The sequence below is a fragment of the Rattus norvegicus genome, chromosome 13 (assembly GCF_036323735.1).
Source record: "Rattus norvegicus strain BN/NHsdMcwi chromosome 13, GRCr8, whole genome shotgun sequence".
Lineage (NCBI taxonomy): Eukaryota > Metazoa > Chordata > Mammalia > Rodentia > Muridae > Rattus > Rattus norvegicus.
In genome coordinates this window covers 33,832,602-33,849,863 of record NC_086031.1, presented here as the reverse complement: position 1 = coordinate 33,849,863, position 17,262 = coordinate 33,832,602, and the positions used below count along the sequence as shown (strand labels likewise).

At 47.2% G+C, this 17,262-nt stretch overlaps 1 protein-coding gene across 12 annotated transcripts in view; it reads right to left on the bottom strand.

Annotated features, from left to right (window-relative positions):
• C13h2orf76 (similar to chromosome 2 open reading frame 76) overlaps positions 1–17,262 on the bottom strand; it is an 87,908-nt gene that overhangs the window by 39,567 nt on the left and 31,079 nt on the right. For 9 of the 12 annotated variants that reach the window (XR_010056902.1, XR_010056903.1, XR_010056904.1 and 6 more), the window contains 3 exons: positions 16,767–16,912; positions 6,453–6,503; positions 3,350–3,387 (listed from right to left, as the gene is read on the bottom strand). Coding sequence is in view for 6 of the 12 variants with exons in the window: in XM_008769433.3 (XP_008767655.2) it covers positions 3,350–3,387; positions 6,453–6,503; positions 16,767–16,912 (235 nt within the window). In the remaining 6 variants the exon portion in view is untranslated. Of the gene's footprint in view, positions 1–3,347; positions 3,388–6,452; positions 6,504–16,766; positions 16,913–17,262 lie in introns of all 12 variants that reach the window. The other 3 variants (NM_001401155.1, XM_039090418.2, NM_001401156.1) reach the window with 3 other exon arrangements.

Genomic DNA, 17,262 nt, shown 5'->3' with positions numbered 1-17,262 from the left:
CACATGAAGAGTGAAAATTAGAAAGTCTCCTGTCCCCTGTCCCCTGTCCCCTGCTACAGAGCCTCCCCTGCAGAGCCTGTCCCTGCATGTGTGCTTCCCGACCCCACTGCTGCATGTGCCACACGTGGAGATGCCCCGTAAACCCTGCCATGCAAACAGGAACGTATCATGTGCTGTCTTCTAAAGTTTTATTTTTTTCTCTCTCTCTTAAAAATATGGCGGTAAGGCTGGAGAGATGGCTCACTGAGGAAGACCATTCTCTGTTTGAGCATGAGAACTTGAGTTCAAATCCCCAGTACTATGACTTCAGTACCACATGAAGGGCAGACAGGAGTCGCTGGGGCTTACTACCTGCCTGCCTCTGCCTACCTCCAGGCTCAGTGAGAGGTCCTGTGTCAAGGGAGTATCCTGGAGAGTAATGGAGCAGGACAGGAACATCCACTGCGCAAACACAAGGTGAGGGGTTGCTGAGTTCTAGCGTGCATGGCTCTGCTCCTTGATTATAAATGTCGTGTTTTCCCCTCCATGATGGACTGTGCCCTAGCACTGTGCTTTAGTCATATAAAACAATAAATATGTAATGAAACCCTCTTTAGTTGCTTTTGTTGGGTATTCTGTCACAGCAGAGAGAAAAGAAACTAGAAAAAATCAAAACAAAACCATACCTTGCCTTCCCTACCGTTTAGAAGTCAAAATGGAAAGGCTTCTCACATGAAGCCTGAGGTGACTGTGGTAAAACGTTCTGGTAAAAGAGCAGGTGCCACATTGTAGCCTCAGACACGGGTGAGCCCAATATTTTGAGACATTGCCAAATTTTCATATGCAATAAATGTCACCAAGTCCCTAACCCGAAACCAACGGACACTCTTGGGCACTGGCTCCTGTCATGCGTGACACATGTTTACCTGAAAGCTTGAGTTTACAAGTGTACCAGTGATTTGAAATGAGAATCAAATTTGATTAGTTCACGGCTACTTCACTCAACTCCTGCTAGGGAGGGAGAGTGAGCTGTCCCAGAGGGCAGCATCTGAAGCCTGAGGGCCCAAGGCTGATCCTGGGACTCTACATGGGGGAAGGAGAGAACAGAGTCCTGAGAGTTGCTCTCTATACCTCAGCATGCACACCCATATGCACGCCCATACGCACAAGCGGTTAATAGATGAAAATAGGTGAAATTATCATCGCTGTGATAATTCTATGTCCCATCACACTAGGTGCTGGAGGTGTGTGCTGGGCATGGATACTAAGATATGGGCCCTCAGGGCTCAGGCGTCTCACAGTTCAGCTGGTGAAGTGTTTGCCAAACAAATTCAAAGACCTGAGTTCAAACGCTGGACATGGTGCACTCGTGCAACTCCAGTGCCGGCAGGGTGGAGACTAGACGATCCTGGGGACAAGCCGGAGTGTGGCTGGACCACGAGGAGCCCAGGTTCAGTGAGAGAGTCTAAGAGCTACGGTAGGTACCAGCTTGGTGGCACAGGCCTTTAACCCCAGCCCTCTCAGGGCAGAGGCAGGCGGATCTCTGCAAGGTTGAGGCCAGCTGGGTCTACATAGCAAATTCCAAGTCAGCTAGACCTTCACTGTGGGACAGATTCTCACAACAACAACAGCAGCAACAACAAGAACAGCAGAACCTGGAGGGCAATTGAGGAAGACGGTCGATGTTGATCTCTGGTTGACATGCACGTGCACACCTGTCTCCATACACACATGTACAGATACACATATACACACAGATGTACATATACCCATACAAAGGTAGGTCCCTCATCCTTGAGCAATTCTTATAAGACTGAGCTGATGGTTTCAATGAGGAGACTATGCAAGGTCAAGGATGCTCAAGAGGAAGATGTCTCCATCCTGCCTGAGAAGCACCCCATGGACGGCAACATCATCAGAACCTGACACGAGTATTTCAAGCTCATACAAAGAAAAACATAGAACCCATGAACACATAGCTCTCTTCGGGTGAGGGACACTTTGGAAGGGGAGCCTGTGTCTTAGTGAAGCACCCATGCAGAGGACCAGGGTTTACTTTTGGGCCTTTGTTTCTGGATCTGAGAAAGATCACCCTGGACTTTTTATACAGCGTGGGTTTTTACTAGATTCTATGCCTCTTTTCTTCTAAATAGGTGGTAGGTATTTTTATGCATATGTTATCTAACACCCCCCTTTATTTGGAGACTGGGTCTCTCTATGCAGTCTTAACTGACCTGGAATTCACCATGTAAACCAGACAGGCCTTGGACTCGTTGAGCTCCACCCCCTCACCCCATGGAGGAGGCTGGGATTAAAGGTGTGAGCCCCCATGCCCAGCTACTTCACTTTTCAAAAGACTTATTATTGACAAGTACACATGACTATTTAAGTCTTTAAATTACATTGATTTACTGTGTATGTGTGTGTATGATGACTGGGTGTGTGCATCCCACAGCAGAGGACAATTTCCACCATGTAGGGCCTAGGGATTGAATTCAGACTGTCAGGCACGGCAACTGGAGCCTTTACCCACCGAGTGATCTCGCTGGCCCGACCGGGCTTTTGTATGTATGTAGAGTTCGTGCACACATATGTGTCTCTATGTGTTCATGTAAATGCCAGATGTCTGCCCATGTCAGCTACTTTCTTCAATTTCTGCTATTTTCGTTGTTGGAATCTTTCTTTTTAAAAGCCTTTGAGACATCATGGGGAAACCTCAGGAGCACACAGAAAAGGCAGATATGATTTCTGTTTATCCAATGAGAAAACGCTGGACCCAGCGCGGCCAGCAACAGTGTGAAGCCATGGAGAAGTGGGGTCCTGGCTCCTCCTCCTCAGCCACTTGAGAAGAGCACACTCCTTTTCTGGAGTGGCCACGTCCTCATGGACCTCACAGAGTCTCCTTCCCACTTCCCCACTCGTATACCCGTGAGCAATGCACGCTTGGCATCCACAAAGTCAAACGGGAGATCCAGCCCCTGCCATCTCCACCTTCCCAGAGCTGAGATTACAGGTGCGAACCAGAACCACTGCTTTTACCTGGGTGCTGGGGGCCAGAAGTCAGGTCCCTGTGCCTGTAAGGTAAACACTATAGACTAAACCATCTCCCAGACTCTACCTTTTTTCCTTTAATGGGAAAGGAAGGTTGTAAAAAATAAAAAAAAAAAAGGAGGAGGAGGAGGGAGAGGAGGAAGAAGGGGGAAGGGAGGAAGGGGGAAGGGGAGAGGGAAAGAAAAAGAAAGAAATCCTCCAAAAAAAATCATTTCTAGAATAAGATAGTTTAGACACACAAGTCCACTTGCTTATTCCCCGCCCATCAGAAACTCTGCCTACCAGAAGCCCCACCCATCAGTACCCCCTGCACACACACCTTTGCTTTGTGGGCTTGATGTAGAATCTTCAGTGTGTCTGAAAGAAAAACAAAGCAAGTTCTTTCACACAAATGTATCTAAAACATCTGCTGTAATTACTAGGTGAAGAAACTGGAAAAACAGAAACCCTTTCTTTATGAACATACCTATTTAAAATCTGTTCAACTGTAAAAGATAATGCATTTTAGCAAATTATTCAAAGTGTAGGAGAACAGAGGTAGAGCTTCGTGGCGGAGCACTCGCCTGGCACGTGAAGGTCCTGGGAGGAGGAAGGAGGAACAACAGGAGGGGAAGGGGAGAGGAGGGAACAGAGGAGAGAGGAACAGAGAGGGAGAACGAGAGAAAGAGGGAGAAAAATATAGAAAATATTCTCAATTGATAAGTGTTCAAAGCTTTGACATTGAGAGATATGGCTTTGTCATCTACAAAGTTCACAATCGGGAACCATCGAACTGCAAAAAACAAATCACAAAACACTTGGTAATGTTTTAAGTGTCACTTTAGTATGGGTCCTCCTGAGGCCTGTGGGTCAGACATGCCTGTATGGGTTCAAAGGTTAGGCCTTTGGCATTGAACAATGTAACACCGGAAGCCTGAAAAGCAAACATGTAACTCCGTTTTACCTTCTATAGGCACTAAAAGCCAAGCATGAACAATTAATAAAACCCAATCTATATATGAATCTTACATTAAGACACAAGCGAACAGCCAGGCATGGTGGTAAACATCTTCAGTTCCTGCATTCAGGAGACAGAGGCTGGCAGATCTCTAGGAGTTCCAGGACAGCTTGGTCTACGGAGCAAGTTCTGGCCAGGGCTGCATGGCCAATGATGCTCAAGAGAAAAGATGTCCCCATCCTGTTCCCACAGGTCAGACAAGCACCAGGGGACCAGGGTAGGTGAAAAGCCAGCGCCAAGCCTTTCCTAAGCGAGACAAAGCAACTGTTACACAGCCACACCCACCCAAAGAGCCCCACCAGGCCTCCTGTGGGACCCGCTGCTTCTGCAGGTCCTGTTCTGCTCCCCTGAATATGCACACATGCTGTGATGAAATGGGGTTAATGAGACAATAGTGTAATGATGCGTTTCCTGCCCCAGTGAGTCTCTGATGGCTTCACTAGCTTATTTTATATTGCTGTGATGTGTGTATGTATGTATGTATGTATGTATGTAAGTAAGTATGTATGTATGGGTAAAGTGTGTAGGTTAGGATTAGGGTGTGAGTGTGAGTGTGAAAACCAGAGGGCAACATCAACTGTCCTTCCTCAGGAGCCACCCACTTGCTACTTATTTATTTGTTTGTTTACTTGTTTGTTTGTTTGTTGGTTTGTTTTCCGGAGCTGAGGACCGAACCCAGGGCCTTGCGCTTGCTAGGCAAGCGCTCTAGCACTGAGCTAAATCCTCAACCCTGTTTGTTCACTTTTGAGACAGTTTCTTACCGGCCTTGGGCTCACCCATTACATTAGGTTGGTCTGGCCAACAAGCCCCAAGAACACACCTGTCTCTACCCTCACAGCTCGGGGATTACAAACATGTGCCATTGTGCCGAGCATGTTTTACACGGGTTAGAGGGAACAAACTCAGACCCTCACAGTGTTCAGCAAGCATTTTGCCAACTGAGCAATTTCCATCCCCAAGCTCTGCTTCAGTTTAAAATTTATCTTTTGAAAAAGCTGACATTGTACACATTTGCCTACACACACACACACACACACACACACACACACACACACACACACGCTCATACAATACAATATGCAAAAAAAGGGAAACTATGTGTAATTTGCAGGTGGATTGAAGCTTACGATTTTGAGATTCTATTCAAGGCATTCTCCTTCAGAAGCGGTGAAAGCCACAATTGAGAAGTTTCATATTTACCTCAATCACACTTCTCATTCCTTTCTCTGCTTCAGTATTGAGTATGTAAATGCTGCGGGTCTCATCAATCAAAGCACTTTCCACTCAGGGCCCCCGTCTCCTGCCTGCTGCCTCTGCGACCTCACAATTAGACTCCGGGTATTAAAATGCAGGCACACAGAGATTGTGATTCCGAAAGATTGGAGGTCATCAGTTGCCCTATCAGATGGGAACGGAATGAAAAGCCACTCTGGAAAATGACTTAGGGTTATAAAAAATTTACACTTTCAAATGCCTGCACTAATTAGCAGAAATATTTATTAGGTGCATCGTCACTTTCAAGCAGGGTCTGGAATCCAAGTTTGCTGAGTGCCACTCTAGTAAGGAGGAGGAACCAGATGGTTTTATAATGGACTATGACCCAGAGCCTCGGCTTGATTGATTATGGCATTTTTACGTGTGTGTGTGTGTGTGTGTGTGTGTGTGTGTGTGTGTGTGTGTGTGTGTTCGCAAGTACACATACATGTATACCAAGGCAAAGGATGACATATGAAGGTCAGTTCTCTCTTTCCATTATTTGTGGGTCCCAGGGATTGGACTTAGGTGGACAGGATGGGCAGAGACCTACCTGCTGAGCCATCCTGCCAGCCCTTATCTATTTATTTAGTTATTTATTTATTTGTGAGATAGGTGTCGTGTATCCAGTACTGGATTCAGCACGTCCAAGTTATCAGCATTTAAAATGTGAAAGTGCCTTTTGAGACAGGGTCATATGTGTCCCAGGCTGGCCTTGAACTCCATATTGTAGCTGAGGATAATCTTCAACTTCCGATTCCACTGTCTCTGCCTTCCGAGTGCTGGACTACAAGTGCGCCCGCCCCACCTCACTCAGTGTTCTTTGGGAGGGGGATGAAACCCAGGGCTTCCGTGAACACCAACCACGCAGTGTCCTGAAGGAGCCCTAAATGACTTCCTTTACTTCTTAGTCCCTGGCTGGTTTTTGTCTTCCAGGTTTGCCAAGCGTGCTATTCCTCGCGAGCCGGCTACTTCCCTACACAGTTACAGCTGACCTTCTCAGCATGCCATGACGCCTGTACTCCTTAACAAACTTCCATACTGACGTGGAAGCTATGCCCCCTGCCCCTCCAAACCGACTTTAATTTAGAGCAGATATTTGAACGTCACATTTAGATTCATGTCAACAAAAAGTAATGCAAAACTATTTGAAATACTAAAAAGTGGTTACCATATTTGTAATTTCTGAGTGGCGGTGGCAGGCTGGTCCTCGAAGGGACATCTGCAAGAGAAAATGATAGTTTTTGTCATTATAAAATATTAAAAAGGATGGAGAGTCCTTCAGTTCTGCTTTGACCTGTAGTCAAGGTTCTTTCTCCTTTTTCTTTAAATGAGGTCTGGTGTAGCTCAGGCTGTCCATCAGCTCCATGTACAGTCAATAATGACCTTGAACTCTTGATTCTCCAGCCTCCACCTCCAGAGTGTTGGGATTACCGATGTGTGCTATCATGCCTGGTTTACGTGGTATTAGGCTGGAACACACGCTCAAGTGAGCCACATCCCCAACTACAGACTGATTAGAAAAATTAGACAAAACGAAGCTAAAGCATAAACGATGCAGGGGCCATTGACTGTCACTAGCCACCCTTGACTGCTGAGCTGGTAGCCACCCGCCAAGAAGTCCCTGAAACTACTGAAAGAACCATCCCCAGGCCGGGAAGAAGCCTCAGTAAGAAAAGCACCTGCTGCAGAAACACGAGGATCCCCAAAACACACGGGAAATGCCAGAGAACAGGGGTGTGCTTGTGTGATCCCAGCACTGGGGGACGGTGGATCCAGGAGGACCCTGGAGGCTGGCAGCCATGTTAGCCCAATAAGTGAGCTTCGGGTTCAGCGAGAGGCCTGTCTCAAGAAAGGAAGATGATCAAGAAAAGACATGGGCCTTGGACCTCCCCACAAATGTGTGCTCACCTAATGTGCATCTGAACATATGTGCATGCACCCATGCTAACAAGTACACAAGCACACATGCACACATACACATACAACCCCATATACACAAGAGCTACTACACTGTTAATTACAAGGTTATCTACGTATACTCAAAACACGGACTATCATGTATGTATGAACTATTATTTTTATATCATTGATGTTTGCTTAGCGCATGAATCAGAGGCACTTTTAAGGGTCTTTGGCAACTAGCAGAGACCAACGACCCGGAACAATATTACTCAGATGCCATCTAAATTAAATATTCTAACTCAGCAGAGAATATGCCACAATACAGAGTAGATATTAGATCCCAAGTCCCAGCATCAGTTTTAACTATTAACAGCTGATAGTACAACAGCCACTGAAGGCTTTTTTTTGGCATTTATCAAAATATGTAAGACCAGAGAGATGGCCAGGTGGGTCAAAGTGCAAACCTGATGGGCCCCAGATCCCACAGTGGGAAGAGGAGACCGGTCCTCTGACCTCCAAACACTGTGGCATACACACACATATGCACTCATACACACACACACACACACATATGCACACACATGTGTATGAGCCTGCACATACACATGTGTGAGAGATGACATGCATACAAGGGCACCACATGAAACAACGCTCACAGTGGCAACCTTCTGGGAAAATCCAAATGGCCTTAAGTAGGGTGCGTGTTAAATACAGTCTAATCTGCACAACGAAACATTTCTCAACTGTGAAAGAAAAGGAAAAGGTGTTCTGTTAAGGTAAGATTTTCAAAGTATGTGTCAAGGGCAAAGAGGCCACCTAAGCAACAGAGGGTGGAATCAGAGTATTTATTTAGGGGCCAACAAGATGGCTCAGTGGATAAAGGTGCTTGCTGCAAAAACCTGGTGACTTGAGTTCAAGCCCAAGAAGCAACATGAGCAGGAGAGAAAGAACTCCACAAAACTGTCCTTAGATCTCCACATGGCACATCGTGGAATGTGCACTCCCATACAAAATAATAAAGGAATAGTAAAACGTATTTCTGTTGCTAGTTGCTTGTTGAGGTGCTCTGCTCAGAAGGGGACAAGAGAAGAGAATTCCCATTGTCTTCCAACAAGAGGAATGCATTAGGTTAACAGGGGATTCTGTGCTGAGGTAAGGAGAGCTGGAGACATAGCTCAACGGTACAGTACCCGCCTGACATACATGAGGCCCTAGGTTCAACCTTCAGCTCTGGGAAAACAAAGCAAAAGAAAGCTACAGGAAGAGACCAACAGAACTGACAGTAAAAGCACTTTAAATACACTTGCCCCTTAAAGGGCCAGTAACACCCAAGTTAAAGTAGGATGCATTCGTTTACAGTGCCTGGGACACTGCGCAGTTACCAAGTCCCCATTCGTGACCATGCAGGTCCAGTGGTGAATCCTGCAGCAATGTTCTGGCCACAGCCTGGGCCAAGGTCTTCAGTGTCACTCTAATTACAGCTGCATGCATGAGGCCTTGAGCCCAGCAAAATGGGTCAGGCTCGCAGACTTTACGTGTGTGTGTGTGTGTGTGTGTGTGTGTGTGTGTGTGTGTGTGTGTATACTGTTTCCCCCTCCCTCTCCCCCTCCCCTTCCCTCTCACCTCTTCCCCTCCCCTTTCCTCTCACCTCTCCCTCTCCCCTCTCCCTTCTCCCTCTGTATACAAATGTTTACATGTCCCTACATATACAGGTATACAAGGCACATGTATGTGCATGCCCGCAGGACTGGGCAGACATTGATATCAACCGTCTTCCCCAACCACCACTTCATTTTCTGAGACAGGGTCTGTCACTGAACTCGGAACATGCTGATTCAGCAAGACTGGCTGGCTGGTGAGCCCAGGATCTATGTCTGCTTCCCCAGCACTGGCATGTGCCACGGTGCCAGCCTTTTCTACGTGTGCTAGGGATCCCAATTCAGGGCACTAACTCCTTGGATGTTCCTATAGCCTTGCTGGCTTATCTAAAATGTCTCCATTCTCTGCTCCTTCATCAATCCCTGGAGATTAAGACTGTCTTCTCAAACTGCTGGGCAGTGCTCAGCACAAAAGGGAGGTTAGAGACCACAGCCTGCTTTTCCCAGTGTCATTACAACCTAAAATTTGCCCTGGGTATGTGGCAGGTATTCATAAACCCCCAGGAAAGAAGAGACACAGTCAAATCCCTCTGCCTGGCAGTTGTGAGCATGAGGCTCCAAGAAGGTGATTGGTGAAGGCCCTGGGGCTGTGGCTGGGGTAGTCCTGGATCATCTTGTTATACCAAAAATGAAATAGTTAACATGCACGCATGTGTACACATGTGTACTGTCTTAGTCAGAGTTCCTATTCCTGCACAAACATCAGGACCAAGAAGCAAGTTGGGGAGGAAAGGGTTTATTCAGCTCACACTTCCACATTGCTGTTCATCACCAGAGGAAGTCAGGACAGGAACTCAAGCAGGTCAGGAAGCAGGAGCTGATGCAGAGGCCATGGAGGGATGTTACTTACTGGCTTGCTTCCCCTGGCTTGCTCAGCTTGCTTTCTTATAAAACCCAAGACTATCAGCCCAGGGACGGCACCCACAATGGGCTGGGTCCTTCCACCTTGACCATCAGTTGAGAAAATGCCTTACAGCTGGGTCTCATGAAGGCATTTCTACAACTGAGCCTCCTTTCTCTGTGCTAACTCCAGCTTGTATCAAGTTGACACACAAAACCAGCCAGTACATGTACACATGTCAGGAATATGAACTGAATTCCAAATGCCCAAGCCACAACAATCCACTCAAGTTAATATAAATAGAAACTTAAATATAAATAAACTTATTCATGCAGAAGAATTCAATATAAATGATACATCGCCCTCAAGGACTGAGGGGTAACTCCTTGCTTTCTGACTGTAGACTGCACAGAAGTAACTTCCAGACTGTGGGTGCTGGGGGCTGGCCACGGCTCAATCGGAGGACTGCTTGCCTAACATGAGTGAAGCTCTTGGTTTGATGTCCAATACTACAAAGACCAAGAGAAGTGATCTAGCTCTGTACTTCAAATGGTTGGGAGGTCAAGGCAGGAGGATTAAATGGTGAGGGTCATTCAGTTACATAGCCAGTTTGAGAACAGACTGGGCTAAGTGAGAATGTGTCATGCACATGGGCACGTGCACATACACACAAGAGTACACACACATACATACTAACACAGAGGGGGGAGGGGGGAGAGGGAGGGAGGGGGAGAGAGAGAGAGAGAGAGAGAGAGAACACATAAAAGTACAGCTGAGAAGGGAAAGCACAATTTTGCACTGACAACATGCCACACTAACAAGGTCCACACTTCAGGGTCCACACTAACAAGGTCCACACTTCAGGGTCCACACTAACAAGGTCCACACTTCAGGGTCCACACTAACAAGCACAGAGCACATACAAAGCAGATGCCTTCATGGGGTGTGAGGAGAGTGACTGGGTCTCCGTGATCTTCCTCCCAAGAAGCCGTAACCCCACAAGCACGTAAAGACTGCCCAGCAAACTCTAACCCAGTGGTTCTCACCCTTTTTAATGCTGCGATCCTTCAAGATAGTGCCTCGTGCTGTGGTGATCCCCAACCATCAAGTTATTTTCATTGCTATGTCACAACTTAACTTTGCTGCTGTTAAAAAATCATAATGCAGGGGCTGGAGAGATGGCTCAGCGGTTAAGAGCACTGACTGCTCTTCCAGAGGTCCTGAGTTCAAATCCCAGCAACCACATGGTGGCTCACAACCATCTGTAAATGAGATCCGATGCCCTCTTCTGGTGTGCATGAAGACAGTTACAGTGTACTTATATATAATAAATAAATAAATCTTTAAAAAAAATCATAATGCAAATATCTGATATGCAGGGTATCTGAGATGTGACCCAAATGTCATGGCCGACAAGCTGAGAACTGCTGCTCCAGTTAAAGAGAACCCTCCCATACTCCAGCCAGTCCTCAGAGCCGCCAGAAGCAGGCAAAGTCAGAGTAACCATCCCAGCCCAGGGGAGCCCAAGGACAATGATGGAGCTACAGGAAGGCAGACCAGCTGCTAAACATGGCTGCCACACAATCGGATGGTCTGGTCCCCGGAAACCATGTATAACTGGAAGAAGAGAAATGACTACACACACACACACACACACACACACACACACACACACACACACACCATACATACACTAAACACAACGATACTAAAACAAAGTTAAAAAAACAAAGCCATGACAGTGAAGTGTAAAGTAGAACCTCCCTGGAAACCTTGAGCAAGAAAAGAAAAAATGTTAATCAAAGGAGATTCATTAACTGTAGCCAATGTAGCATCCTAATGTGCTAAGAGAGTGTAAGAGAGGAAACTGGGAGCTATTACATGCAAAGAAATACTAGGGCCACAGAGATGGTGGGCCAGTGCTGGGGAAGAACCAGGAGGATTCCTGGGGTATAGGTGAGCTAGCCTAGGCTGGCCAGCGGACTCTCAGCCAACCAAGGAGAGACCCAATCTCAAACAAACAAAGCCAAAAGAGGGAAGAGGGCCGGAGAGCTGGCTCAGAGGTTAAGGACACACACTGCTCTTGAGGAGGACCAAGGTTCAGTTCTCAGCACCCACATTAAGTGGCTCATAACTGCCTGTAACTCTCATTCCAGAGTTCCAACACCCTCTGGTCTCTCGTGACACAAGCTTGCCTCAAACTCCCAGTAAGCAGAGGATAACCTTGAACTCTTGATTCTCCTGCCCCTGCCTCCTGAGTACTGGGATTACAGATGTGCACCATCATGCTCAGTTCACGCAGTTTAAGATGGAACCCAGGACTCTGAAGATGGGTCAGCACTCTACCAGATGAGTGACATCCTCGAACTTCACTTTCATGGCTATACCTCCCCCACATACTCAACAGAAACAGACAGAAGTTACGACTTTCCCATGGCAGGTGGAAGGTCAAGCAGCCAGGCCTGCGCATGTAGCTCTGACGGGTACCCCTGGGGTACAGCGGTGACCAATGGTTACTGTGAATGAATCCTTCTGGGGTGCCAGGGAAAGCACAACGTCCTGTGCCACCATCACCATAGCAACTCGACTCATCGTATTCCTAAGGACTTTAAGAGGTACCCATTCTGCCGTACCAAGAATACCACAGCTCTTGCTGCTTTGATACCAAGAAACACTAGGACTCTCTAGCATGTGAACATCTGAAAACACGGGCTGGGGAGATGGCTCGGCAGAGAGGCACCCACCACCGAGCCTGACACACGTGCTTAGTCTCTTGGACCCACATGGTAGAAGGGAAGAACTGACTTCCTACACACACAGGGGGGAGGGGGGATAAACAAAATGTTATAAAATATTAAAGTGATTTGAAAAGACCTCTGTAGAAATCTGTTTGTAGTTCAAAAGCCTAATACGCTGAGGAATGACTTTACGAAAGCAGGCCACCAGGGGTAGCCAGAATATGTCACCCCAATGTATTGTATGCCTACCCAGCACAAGGATTCTTTGGAGATAAAAGCTGATGTCTGGTGCTCTGGACCCTCCATGTTTGCCTAAAACAACGCCTCCCCACCCCTACCCTCCCAGCACAGAACCTTAGAAGGTTGCTGTGCCCCTAATCAGCCTGCAGGGGGCATCGGACTGCACCATATTGAAAAGCTTCAGGGTCTGAAGACCTCTTCCTTGTCTGGGCGCCTCTCTGAGAAGTGGTCACTCCCTAGGTAACCAACAAATATGGCGTGCACGTAGCAATGAACTCCTGCTGGTTTTTCTCTTGCTCACTGAGAACTTACATGGCTGGCGCTGGGGAGATGGCCCAGTGGGTAAAGCACTTGCTTGCCTGTGCCATGCAAGTGTGAGGACTCGTGAGTCCCCAGTGCCCACATAAAGCCTGGCATGGCCATGCGTGGCTGTAGTCCCAGAGGAGGCGAGAGGCAGAGACAGAGACAGGAAAGGACAGTTACAGAGCAGGAAGCACAAGACACCCTGTCTCAAACGAGATGCAACTGACATGGGGTTGTCTTCTGGCCTCCATGTGTGCTCCGTGACACGACTGTGTGTGTGTGTGTGTGTGTGTGTGTGTGTGTGTGTGTACACACACATCATACATATGTGTACACACATCATATATACAGCTATTTTTAAGACCTTCAGAGTAAGGAAAAGTTGCTTTTTCTCCCCATAACATCGCCTTTGTGTTAAACATCAAAACCCCCCTAATAACTAAGAACACAGCAACAAAGAGTCAGTCGGTGATGGTGCAAGCCTTTAATCCCAGCACTTGGGAAGCAGAGGCAAGCAGAACTCTGAGTCTCAGGGCAGCCTGGTCTACAGAGTGACTTCCAGAACAGCCAGGGCGACACAGAGAAACCCTGTCTCTAAGAACGCAAAGGAAACCTGTTGCCAAACCAAACCCATTTATTTGCCACTCAAAAGAGAGCCCTCAGAATAGAGGACTAGTAGTTGGAGCAAGGAAACAATTTACTCAGCTGGAGAGATGTCTAGGCAGTTAAGAACACATGAAGCTCTTGCAGAGGAACGAATTTCAGCTCCCAGGAGCTCACTGACAGCTCACAACTGTCTATCACCCCAATTCCAGAGAATCTGGTGCCCCCTTCTGGCCTGCACTAGCATTACATGCATGTGGTAAAAGTACAGTCACACATAAGGAAAATAAATAAATTTTTTAAAAACTATTTACTCAAGATGCCCATTAAATCAGGAAGATAGCAGGCCAGTGCCCTGGGAAAAGACATCAATTTTTAAAATGACATTTTATTTATGTGTTGTGTATCAGTGTAGACGTATGTGCCATAGTACACTTTTTGTAGCCAGACCACAGCCTACAGGAATTGGCTCCCTGTTTCCACCATGTGGCTCCTCAGATCAAACGGGGTGCTCTCAGGCTTGCTGTCGAGTGCTTTCATATGTTAAGCTATCGTCCTGGCCTGGAAAATACACCTTAACCCATTGTAAGCGAAGTAAGGGGGAAGGAGGACTTAGGTTAGGAAAGCACGGGTGACCAGACACTCCTATGCCCCTTTCCACGGAATGGACTGGGTTGTGCAATCAGAGGTCAGTACGCATGAAATCACAACACCATGGTCTTCATTGCAACAAATACATCTACAGAGTTCATGCTCAAGAACAGCCTAATCACGTTAAAAAAAAAAGAGTAGAGAAAAATCAGTGAGTTTTAAAAATTATTTATGCGTATATGTGTGCACCTCTTTGTCTGTGTATGCACAACACACATGCAGTACCCAGAGGCCAAGCCAGAGCCTCCGATCTCCAGGAACTGTAGTTTCTCCATTCCAATGTGGGGACAAGATCCAACCCAGGTTCTCGCAGGAGCAGCAAGCACTCAACCACTGAGGCCTTACCCAGCTCCTTAAGTGACTTTATGACTTTGTGTTGGGTTCATTTTTCCACCATCCTGGGTCACACGGGGCCTCCAGGCCACAGGTTAGACCTGCTTGGAACCTGGAAAAGACCTAGCCACTCCTGTCTAGACATCTTTTGGCTTTGAAGAAAGAAGAGTGGGTGAAGTTTCGAGCAGGCCGTTATTTACTAAGTCCCAAGTGCACGTGAGTGACTGACGTGTCTACAATCTGACCAAAGTTAGGGAAGCAAAGGGAGGACAGAGACAGCACGACCATAGAAAACCCCAGATCTGTAACCTTGTTTGAGTCACCCAACAGACACCTACACAGACCCAAGAGAAAAAGATGAGGTCTTCAAACAAAAGTGGCCTCCAGGTCCCTGAAAAGTAACCCTGGGCACCTTCATCATTAACACACACACACACACACACACACACACACACACACACACACACACACTAACTGAATGAATGAATGAATGAATGAATGAATGAATGAATGAATATGAAAAATGTAAAGAATGTCCCATCTCTGAGACCACAGAGAGCAGGGCTCTCCTGACTTCGTCAGCTCCCTGCTGCCGTAGCGACACTCCCCAGCAGGACTCCTAAGTGCTGGGGTGACACAGTGTCAGCTACACCTCACTCCGTGTCACTCAGTCTCCAAAGATATAAACTCACTGCAGGTAACTGTGACCTTCTGTGTATGTACATGTTTATGTATGCATATGTGTGAGGAGGTCAGAGGTCAAGGATGGATGCCATCCTTAATCTCTCTCCGCTTTACTTTTGAGACAGGCTCTCTCACTGAACCTGGAGCTCACCAACTCTGCCAGACAGGTGTGAGGAACAGAGGAAGCCTGGAGTGCACTACATCCTGAGTAATGTGTATTTTGACATGAGCGAGCCCGTTAAGGACTCTAAGGCCAACTGGCCCTCGGTAAACTGGCAAAGCCATTACCCATTTGGGTCAGGCTCAAGGCAAAGCATCTAAGTATGGGCATCTGAGCATGGGCATGGTTGAGCATGGGTATGGTTGAGCATGGGTATGGTTGAGCATGGGTATGGTTGAGCATGGGCATGGTTGAGCATGGGCATGTTGAGCATGGGCATGGTTGAGCATGGGCATGGTTGAGCATGGGCATGGTTGAGCATGGGTATGGTTGAGCATGGGTATGGTTGAGCATGGGTATGGTTGAGCATGGGCATGGTTGAGCATGGGCATGGTTGAGCATGGGCACGGCTGAGCATGGGCATGGTTGAGCATTGGACATGGTTGAGCATGGGCATGGCAATGGATCAGTGTGTGCAACTGCAGCTTCTCCCTTCCAGAAGCTTACAGCCTGGGATGGCTTGCCTACGGAGAGCTCCTGCCTAAACTAGCTAAGCCATCCTCCCCACCCCAACCTATGCTGTACCTACTAAACATGCTGAAGTTCCAGACAGATGAGGTAACAGAGAATCTCAGATGGTCCCAGCTTCATTGTCTGTGTGTCTGTATATCTGTGTGTCCGTGTATCTGTGTGTCTATCCTTTTCTCGTTACCCCTAACCAGGGTTCTGGTACCCATGCTGTGTCCAATGTAGCAGGCAGACTAGACAGTGAGCCCCAGGGGTACTCCATTCCCGCCCCCGACATCTCCCAGCAGGATTACAGATATGCACCTCCATTCCTGTATTACATGTGTCCTCCTCACACATGTGAGACAAGCACCTGCCAGTCACCACTCCTGCCCTGAACCTTAGTTTGTTTGAGGCTAAACATGATGGTAACAAACCCCTGGTGTGTGTGTTCACAGTACTCACTGACAAACTGGGGCAGCTGAGGACAGAACACAGGCCAGCCCAGGACACGGGCCGGCCTAGCCTCTGCTAGCACCAGCTTCTGGTTGGAGGAAGGGCTGCTTTGCTGATTTTCTTAGTTGGATTTGTTTTGGTTTGGTTTTGAAGCATAAATATTTCTATGTGCCCAGACTAGCAGAAAATTCACTACACAGCCTAGGCTGACCTAAAACTTGCTAAATAGCCCAAGGTAGCTTGAAGTCATGATTATCCTGCTCTATGGCCTGAGTGCTGGAAATGTAGGTGTATACCACTAGGCTCAGCCTAATTCTGTGCTTTTCAAAGATTATTACTAACATTGTAGTCAGATGTTTTCATTGTCAAAACACAAATGAAACAAAGAAGCTCTAATTACTCATACCTTGCTTTAGAAATATTATAAATTCCTTTACAGTTTGATGTAAGTTAACTCGATGATATACCACAGGCTTGAAATTTCGATGCTCAAATGAACGGATGAGGCGAACAGTGATGGTGGCTTCCTCCACAGCCATGTGGAGAGATAACCTGTGGTAAGACACGTGGAGAAAGTGCGTAAAGACATTGCTGCTATTGGAATTCAGATCCTTGACATCCATAAGGAAGCTGGGCATGTATAGTGACCTCCTGCCCTCCCAACACTTGGGAGTCAGAGTCAGAGATCCAGAGCAATCTGGCTGGCAAGACTAGCCAGAATTGGAGGCTCATCCTCGATAAATGAAGGGAAGAGAGACTAAGGAAGACACCCAGGGTCAACCTCAGGCCTCCTCCACATGCACACATACATACATACATACATACACACACACACATACACACACACTCATACAGACATATACATACACACAACACACACATACATACACACACATACATGC